We start from the raw sequence: 9,932 nt of genomic DNA, 5'->3' as shown, positions 1-9,932 counted from the left end.
GAATATTTAGAGTATCTACCTCCTAGAGTGATTGGGAGCATGGAAAGAGTATATGGAAAGCACTCAGAACAATGTCTGGTATTTAGTGTTCAACAAGTACTCATCGTCCTCTCATCTTTGTGAAAGCTCAGTTGTGTTTACTGAGCTAGGCCCCCTTGTTAAATGGCAACATTGGAAATCTTATCCCAGGGACCCTGTCCCCTGGAACAGGGAATCCACTCTGGGTGGGGGAGGGGTGCGGAGCTGAGCTGCCTCTCTGGCATAGTGTGTATGGCAAGGTAACTCTGTGGAAATGTCCTGAAAACCATAAATTGCAGTACAAGTATTATTGTTACAGTTTTTGCTTTCCTAATACTTTAAAATCTAGAAACAGTATTATAAGCATAATCCTAGTTCCCACTTACTTGACAACCTACCGTGAGCTAGATAAAGTGCCCACTGCTTTGCACAGGGCCACTCACTGAATGTTCTCAATGACTGCATAAAGTAGAAACTATTTTCATCCTGATTTTTTTTAAGTAGGTTCCATGTCCAATGAGGGGCTTGAACTCATGACCCTCAGATCAAGAGTCACAACTCCACTGACTGAGCCAGCCAGGCACCCTTTCATCCTGATTTTAAAGATACTGAGAATGTATTCAAACGTGACTCAAAATCTCAGTCAGGATTCAAACTCAGGTCTGTTGGCTACGTTTTTAACTACCACGTTACACTCATGGATTGAATATAAATGTTCTGAGATGGGGCGCCTGGGTGGCTCAGTCAGTTAAGCATCTGCCTTCGGCTCAGGTCAGGATCCCAGGGTCGTGGGATCGAGTCCCACATTGGGCCCCCTGCTCAGCAGGGGAGTCTGCTTCTCCCTCTGCCCCTGCTCTCTCTCTCGCTCACTCTCTCAAAAAAATAAAATCTTAAAAAAATTAAATAATTGTTCTAAGATGAGTAAGATGCCAATGGGCTCAAGATATCCAGCGAAATGCCAGTAATCCTGCTCTAAGATTCTGGAAGTTCTGCTTCGGTCCCCTCAATAGGCATTATGGTATCTCAACACAAGGCACATGGCCACGCTTTGCTATTTAATATCTCCTGGGGGGGAAAAAAAGATCTCCTGAAAATCATCTTGCTTTCCCTCATTCCAAATTAACCATGTTGAGCTTACTTTATCTAACTCAGATGGATCCCAGGCTCAGTTGACCCTGCTAAGATTTGAAATTACAGTTCTTGAATACAAGGATTTTAAACCTAGCTCAGAGAACATTTTGTCTTCTAGCTAGGACATCCAAACAAAATACAATACCTTTCTTTTTTCTTTTCTTTTTTAAGAAAATCTATTTTCTGTCTGAAAGTGAGAGAGCATTTTGCAGTTAAGAAAAAAAAAAGACATCAAGAAATAGTGGCTTATTTTGCTTTAATATCCCAAAATATTTGTGTGGGACTATGTTGTAAAACAAGGCAGAAATCTGTAGACAAGTACGTCTCACTCTGAGGAAAGAACTGATTGGAGAAAAGGCACCAGAAATTGCATTTTGCTGGAGCACATGTAAACAGTTAATGGGGGAAAGAATTCACCAGAGAGAAAGGAACATGCACTGTCATTTCATTGGCACGCCCTAAGCATGAGAAATGGCCTCACTAGCTGATGTTCAACTTCCATCTCACACATTGTAGACAACAGAAGCTGGTGCTGGGGAGACAAATACCTGCACAGCAGCAGGGCCTAAGGGCACGGAAAGGGAGGTACATTAGCAAAAGCCCCTGAGTCCTCTTTCACTCTTTCCCACATGGCATCTCAACTGGCAGTGTCGCACTAGTGTGCCATTCATCAACAACTGGTTAGTGGAAAAACCAAATCCTAAAAAGCCTGGGTGGATACATTTTGTTTGTGTCCATGCTCTTCAATCAGATGACTTGGAGGGTCCTGGGGTAGAGGGACGTACCACATCTGGCTGTCTTCTTAGGTGATAACGGTGGGCGCAGTGCGTCCCGTCCTCTCCTGGAGTTGGGACACCTTCAGAGCAATGGAAATAAGGGGGGCCAACATGACCTGAGGGAGACACAAAGAGAAACTTTCCCATTACTTTCTCTAGACACAGATCCATAGCTCTAGCCCTCAGATGGCCTCCAAGACCCACATGTCTGACTGCCTCCTCCCACATCCCAAAGGTTCCTCAAACTCTGTAAATCTAAGCACAAAGATGTGTTCTTTCCCCTAAAATCTGCTTCCAGCATTCCCTATCTCAGTGACTCAACACCTCTATGGTCTAAAGCTAATGAATAACTAAGGTTACTCTTGCCCCCTTCCTCTCCCACATTCCCCTTTTCCAATCTATTAGCAAGCCTAAGTGGCTTTTACCTTCTATGTATCCCTCAACGGGTGCCACTTCTCTCCAACCTGGGGCCATAGATCTCGCTAAATCAACGTTCTCTTTCTCACCTGGAATAATGGTGCCTCCTTCTGCCCACACTGTCCCCAAAGAGATCTTTTCAAAATGCAACACCACCACCCTCCCAACTACCTCTCACTTAGGGGGAAAAATAAAAGAATTCTGTTGTTGCAGGATAATGTAACATAAGTATTTTATAAATATATTTATAAATATAAATATTGTTTAATATTTTTTAATCAAAAAAATTTTTCAACCACTTATCTAGTTGAACTGCTCATGTCACAGATGAAGAAACTGATATCCAAAAAGATGAAGTTATTTAACCAAAGGACTCAAAGGCAGAGCCAAGAATAGTTCATTTCCTACTGCCCTCTGTTGCTTTCCCTCACCTTCGTCTTCACCAACTCCTGACTGCTGGATGAAAGGTGGAGAAGCAACTCCACGCACTGACCACACCACCTGCCATTCCCCCTGGGGCTCCAACAGTCCCAGAAAGTGCTGAAGGCCAGCAAGCCCAGAGTAAGGGAAGGCATCTTCTAGCTGGAACGGTGACACATCTAGGCACAGTGGGCACCTCACACCCTTCAGAGCTCTCCCACCTCCCTCCCTACTTCCCTCCCACCTCCTGAAGACTCTGGTTCCAAGAAACTTATCTTTCATTCATTCGTTATATCTACCACGTGCCCTGTATTAAAACAAAGAACACAACTTCCTTCTTCTTTTCCTCTTGTTCTATTATTCTGTGGGTCTACACCGCAGACACCATCGCCTTTGGTTTAAGTTTTAGGGATACCTATAGCACGACAGATATCTGGCAATGACTGAAACTGGAGTCCGGCCACAGTAAAAAATGTAAAAGTGAAGCATCCTTTTACTCCTCTTTTTGTAATAAAAACAACTGTAAGAGCCACACGTTCTCAAAAGCTAATCCTATGTGCCAGGCGCAATGTTTAGAATTTTGCATCCCTTGTCTCCTTAAATCCCTAGAATAACTCTAAGCGGAGGTGATGTAGTATTAGGTAGTATTCTACCAGGAAACCAAGGCTCAGAGCACTGAAACGACTTGCCCGCAGACACACAGCTACTCAGGTGGCAGGAAATGAATTGAAAACAAGAGCTTTCTAAATCCAAAATTTATGCTCAAAACTGCTATGCCAAGGCCTTCCAAATGAGTTTCCTTGGATTTTAATTAGGTGTTAGAAGAAAAGAGGCTTTGTGGAATAATAATCATGGTGAAATGCCACTTAAACAGGAGTCTTCACTATAAGTTTTCTCAGAGCCCTTAAGGTGCAGTGTGGGTTACAAATCCTGAAGAAGGGGTTAATGGACCACAGCAGCTCCTACACATTTTTGATTGTGGAACTCTCATTGGGGAGCATTTGTCAAGACCACTGTGTGAGGAACAAACAAGGTGAAAGTTCCCTGTGTGTCACTGTTTCCCCTTGGCTCCTCCCCTGGGGTGGCTGTCCTCCAAGTTCTCTGCCCCACCACTGGCTCCACGGTCCCTCCTCACTCTGACATACTTCTGGAGACCCTTAGGGTAGGGCTGGGAGCCCAAATCACCAGGCTGCAAGTCTGCAGACTCTTCATATAGACCTTTGTTGCTGGGTCATGAAACTCTGCCCCACCACCAAATCTAGAACCAGCGTGTGCTCTTCCAGAACAGGCGATCAGACCAAGCAAAGTGGCAAATGACCAGTGACAGACCAGAATGCCAGAAGAGGGGCTGATTTAAAGGTTAGTTATCCTGACTCTGCTGCTCACCAGGCATGTGACCCTATTAGCTGCCACTTAACCTTTCACTCTGTCTCTTTATCTGCAGTACGGATAATAATAGAGTCTACCTCATTTGAGACTTCAGTGAGCATATCCATTTGGGTAATGGGTTTAGAACAGAGCTTGGCAAAGAGAAAATACTGAGATAATGGTTAGCTATTACTGTTGTTATGATGTACTGAAGGAGACTTGGAGAAAAGTGAACACGTGTGTTTGACCATTTAAGAAACGGGCTGTGATAACACAGACTCAGTGCAACCACTATCATTCCCTCCAACAGGAAGAACTCGTCAGGGCTTGGGCATTACCTGGGGGTCCTGGTAGATCTTGGCAATGTCCTTCTCATAGCTGTCAATGTACAGTCGAATGGTGGCCCCTGCGCTCCCGGTGCCACTCAGTCGAAAGATGATTCGAGAACCATCTGCAAAAATGAGCCGCAAGCCCTGGAGAAGGTAAGTAGAGATGTTTTTCCCACTTGCTGGAAAGGAAACTGAAGGCTGGCAAATTACAAGGGATTTGTCTGGAGATCTAATTTCATCCATACTTGATCGATTGGAGAATTAGATCCTTGATAAATGGCAGCAGTTAAGTCCCATGTGTTAGCCGTGGTCAGCCTGTCACTGCATCCAGCCAAAGGGGGCTGAGCTGATGGGCAGAGAAGCATTCCCAGGGTCAGGTGGGAGATCTGATCCGGGTGCCAGGGGTGCTGGATGACACAGGCCTGCCCTCCCCTCCTCTCCCCACTGGTCCCTGTAATTTATGGACTAACCATTCCAGTTTGAAGCCTAATAAATAAGTAAACAAATAAGTCGCTAGATGCAGAAATTTGATCCCCAGATCAGGAGGAAAACATGGACAGAATGGGCTGAAACCAGAGCAGAAGAGATTCCAGAAAGATGAGAGGAAGAACTCTTTGCAAAACACCAACAGAGAGCTTCAAACAGAGAACTTGAGGCCAGTGCCCCAGATGAAGCTGGCTATTCCCAACCTAGCAAGCAGGATCCAGTGATCACTCTCCCCTTGATGCCTGAGGACTCAAAGTGGGGTCCATGTGGGCGCCACGTCAAACCCATGCCCCCAGCCCCCTGCTGCCTTCTTCTTTCCCTCCCTGGCAGTATCTCTCGTCCTCAATAATCTTCTTTCTTCAGGGGACTTGACGTTGTAGACTCTTGGGTAGGTATTCTGCCACCTGAGGTAGGAAGGTTCAGCAAGACAGTTATCTGAGAACTCTCTAGTCTTTGTGAGCCTGTCATTCTTTTATACAAAGAAGAACTTCACATAAAGGCAAAGGCCAACCAGAAGGAGAGACACGGCTCCTCAGCTGCTATTTGTCACCAAATCCCGTCCAGTATTTAACCGTGCCGTTCGGCAGTGAAGACAGCAGGTGAAATGCACACAGTACCTTCCAGATTCCATCATCATGGGGAGGATACAGGTAACTCCCATTTACCATTTCTTGCTTCTAGAAACATACCAGACTGGTCAACTTCTCCCACAGCTTTAACTTGAAGCTTCTAAATTCTTTCCACTTGATGGTAGACGCTGTATCTACTTCAGAAGATTCTCCCTCCTCCCTGGCCTTCCATCTAAATGCTCAGACTTTCTGATTATAGAATGTGAAGCTGTTGAGTTCTTCCTCACAGAGTGTAGAGAACAGCACCCGTGCCCATGCCGACACCCTTCCCACACACACCTCAGCTCCCTCCGCTCCCTCCTCACAGATGCTGGGCGCAGCACAGAGTTGGGGGTTACTTTCCCTAACCGCCCGTTTTCTCTCTGAAGGCTTCTCTACAAAAACTTCCACTCTGCTCTGCCATCCTCTGGACCCCACTCTCCCCTCTTCCATACCCACCTCCTACTCTACTCCTGGCCTCTCTTTTTCTAATTATCTCAGATGTCACTTACAATCACCTGTGCTGGACCCAGAGTTCTCACAGAGGGTGAACGGGCATAGGGAAGAAAGCCCACTGTGCTAATATTTTGAGGATGGGAGGCTCCTGGCGCTGAGGGTCGCTGTGGCCACGCTCCATCCACCCGTCCACTGCCTGCTCTCCAGAAAGACACTAAATCAATCCTGTGGTCCATCTCCTTCAAAGCTGTCGGCTGCCTTGAGAAGGACCAGGCCAAAAATGTGGGTCCATCAGGAAAAAGCAAACTGGAAGGCTGTAAAAGAATTTTCATCTCCTCCTTTATTATTAGTGGTGAGTCCATCCTGTGACAACAGCAGAACCAGCGAGAGGGCCCCGGGCTCTGGGTGTTTGTGAGAAGCCTGGACAAGGGCCAACCCAGCCTGCAGCCTTGGGTCCCTGGCACACAACGAGGGAAACCCTAACAGCTCTGTCTCCATCCAGACATGGTCCAGGTTCTCAACTGTGATGTCTTGCTACACGCTGCTGTGTTAGGACTGGCTGCATGTCACGTGCTGCGGATAGTAACAGCTAACATTTCTAAGTCTCGAATGCCTCATCAATTTTTTTTTCTTCTTTTTTTTTAGAAATTAGAACATACCAGAGAAATGTCTATGATAATGCCACCCTCGTGGCTGGCATTCTGCTATCACCTCCTGAGAGAAAAAAGGGGATTGGCAACTATGGCAGTAGTTCACCTTTTCAGCTTTAGATTCTAGGGCTCCTTTTTGCACACGTATTCAATACAATGTCTTGCGCTGAATTCTGGAGGATGTAAAAACCCTCTGAAGCAGAGGCTAAGAATCCCAGAATGAGGGCATAGGGGAGTACATAGAACCAGGGCAAATCCCATTTTCCCTATGAGTATATTTGCAAGTTATGTGTGACCTGGCAGAAAGCTGCAACCATAAAAACAAACAAACAAACAAACAAAAAAAGGGCAGCAAAGGAGAAATGATTAAGTAGCCTTTTTCTTTTTTCTCTTGAGATTTCAGAAATGAAGTCCTGAGGTCTCTCTCCCAATACACATAAATCTGTTCCTACCTGATTCCTTGAAATGCTTCCATCCACCGGATCACTGTATTCAAAGTTATCAATTTTCTCCACAGTGTAAACTTTGTCACCCACTGAGAACTGCTTCCCCACGAAGGAGCGATCAGATATCAGGGCCTCCAAGTCCTTCATCATTTTGTTGGCACCCTCGGCCTCCACCTCCTCATAATCGTACCTACAAGAAGTCACAAAGGTGGGGCCCACACGCTGACTTCGGATCACCCCGAGGTAGATTACCACTTTCTTCATCATTTGTTTGGCCCTCCCCCCAAAACTACCTAACTTCAGAAGAAGCTGGCAAAAGGCTGAGCTTGTCCGTCTCTGGGGAGGGAGTGGGTCAGGGATGAAAGGAAGGCTTTGCAGGATTTCAGGGAAGGGTTAGGAGCTTCTGAAAAGCAGAAAACTCCCATCTTGGCTTTTCTACAGAATAAGCTCTAGAAGCTTCATAGGCTTTTGAGAGATTCTATCTAACATTTAATCACTGCATCCTGCGGAGGTAGAATTAAATGCAATGTTATCTCTAGAGGACTCTGCATCAAGAAGCGCATGAGTCAGGCACTTCTCTTTCAAACTCCTAGAGCCTCTTTGGGATAAATGCTGGGACAGTTCCCAGTCAGGGATCTGCCTGAGGCTGCTATTTTGGCGAAGGAGAGTTGTAGTCTCCACAGGAGCTTCCTAAAGTGACGCCAAATTTTCACTGACCAGACAGAAGGGCCAAACCCTAACACTTTACATCTGAAACACCTCTGTCCTTTCAACAAGGGTGGATTCTGGTCCAAAATGCTTTGGATTCACCCTGAAGGAGGAGGCCTAGTATAGACGCAAAACGGTCAAAGCCAAAAAAAAAAAAAAAATCACAGAAAAAATTCTGTGACTGTTGTTATTACTCCAATTCTTGTTCTCAACTTCTTCTTATGAAGTTAAAGACTCTGACAGGTGGCTTTTCTTGATCTAGTAGCACACAACCTCTTGAGAGAGTTATTTTTTAGAGGCTCAAGACAGCAGAGTCTATATTTATTTGTGATAGTGAAACAAATATGATATGTGCAAGATGACACCTCTGAGACATGAGAAATACTGGGGAATTAAGGCCAACCTGTTCTGGCTCCAGGATTCTATGAATCAAGGACAACCATCCCCTTAATCATGAAGTCAGCTCTTTCCCCTAGTTAACATGATAAACAGAAATTACAACCAGGTGTTTGTGCTTTATATCTGTGACCTTTGGGTATTTGAGGGAAGTGCTCTATAAATCCTAGGCACAGAGGGGTATCACGGAAAGATCTGGACTTCGGCATCAGAACAAGTTTGAACCTAGCTCTATCAATTATTATGAGCAAATGGCTTCATCTCGCAGAATCTCAGCTGCCTCATCACTAACTGTTTTGAGGCCGACATGAAACAATGCGTGCAAAGTGCCTAGAACTTCTGTTAGGTAAATGGAGGGTACGATGGAGTCTTAACTAACTAGAAATGCAGCTTCTAGGGACTTTATTTGCAATAGTTAGTTAGCAGTTATTTGAAATTAATACAAATATGTTAAAACGGTTTTTAGATGGAGACTTTTAACTGATTCAAGAGTGACCCCTTCTCTGAAAAAGCCTCCTAGCCTTATTCCATTCTGGCTACTATTCATTTGTTAACTCGTTCATTTATTCATTTGAAGCATATTTACAGTATTATTAGGAGTGAGGTGTTTAGTGATACCACGAAGCACACAAACAGACGTGGTCCTGCCTTCATGACACTCTAGGCTCTAGACAGTTCATGACTGCTGTTCTGAATTACCAGGTTTTTCTGGTTCTTAGAAGGTAAAGATACTTGCCTTGGTTCCCAGGGCTATTGTTGCGGTACCGTGTGACAGTTATTACTTATACCTTCCTCAAAAGAATGACTTGAGGGAGAAAGACAGCAATGAACTTCTCGAAAGTTGGTAAGAAGATTCTGAGTAAGGAGGCTGAGTTGCTTAAGGTTTAATTCTTGCATGACTATCCAGAGATCATGGACTATTCAATCTGTGACATATTTTTTAAATTCCCTAATCTAACTACCTATTTTATAGAAAAGGCAACTGAGGCCCAAAGAAATTATATCTATGCATTTCTTACCAGTGAGCAATTCATCTACTCTCCTTTTTCTCGTATTTCCTTTCAATAATTAGAATAGTGAGGTCTAGGAAAAATTCTGTTAGATTTTTACACCTATCAGGGGAAAGGCAAATTGGAATTAGCAAAAAGCACTACTCGAAAAAAAAAATATTAATGCCTTTTAAAAACAGAATTATGCGTGGCAAAGAAGAATTACTACGTATTCTAAGTATTTTGTTCACTGCCGAATCCCCAGTGCCTGGCAGAAAGTAGGCACACAGTCAATATTTATTGAATCAATGAATGAAGTATTGACAAGTATGCAGCCTTTGGAGACCTATTTTAATGAGTCAGAAAAGCTGATTTAGACTAAGCATAATTGTTTCCATAATTTCAGAAAAAAAAAAAAGTTTCCATACTTTGAGTGCCCTAGAGTTTATAAAACACTTTCAGACTCATATTTCATTTAATCCACTCAATGGCAGACTGTTATTTCCATTTCTACAAATGAGAAAAATAAGTACAGTTTTCTGTTAGAGAGAGGTTAAATGACTTCCCAGTGCACTAAGGGGCAGAAATAAAATTCTAATCTATTCTTCTGAGTCCAAATCCAACACAATTATCATGTCCACCTGCAGGTACATTTAAAAGTCTTACAAAACATTTATTCTTTTGAATATGTTAACTACATTTTTTAAGCCTTGTTCTTTATGGCTAACATAAAA

At 43.9% G+C, this 9,932-nt stretch overlaps 1 protein-coding gene across 3 annotated transcripts in view; it reads right to left on the bottom strand.

Annotated features, from left to right (window-relative positions):
- Window positions 1–1,388: 1,388 nt before the first annotated feature.
- Window positions 1,389–9,932, bottom strand: part of PGM1 (phosphoglucomutase 1) — a 63,409-nt gene continuing 54,865 nt past the window's right edge. For all 3 annotated transcript variants that reach the window (XM_002917698.4, XM_034653615.1, XM_034653616.1), the window contains 3 exons: window positions 7,112–7,295; window positions 4,469–4,603; window positions 1,389–2,041 (listed from right to left, as the gene is read on the bottom strand). In XM_002917698.4, coding sequence (XP_002917744.1) covers window positions 1,952–2,041; window positions 4,469–4,603; window positions 7,112–7,295 — 409 coding nt within the window. In that variant the 3' untranslated portion in view covers window positions 1,389–1,951. The remainder of the gene's footprint in view (window positions 2,042–4,468; window positions 4,604–7,111; window positions 7,296–9,932) is intronic.

The sequence above is a fragment of the Ailuropoda melanoleuca genome, chromosome 2, assembly GCF_002007445.2.
Source record: "Ailuropoda melanoleuca isolate Jingjing chromosome 2, ASM200744v2, whole genome shotgun sequence".
NCBI classification, from domain to species: Eukaryota; Metazoa; Chordata; class Mammalia; order Carnivora; family Ursidae; genus Ailuropoda; species Ailuropoda melanoleuca.
This window is presented reverse-complemented; position numbering and strand designations above follow the sequence as displayed.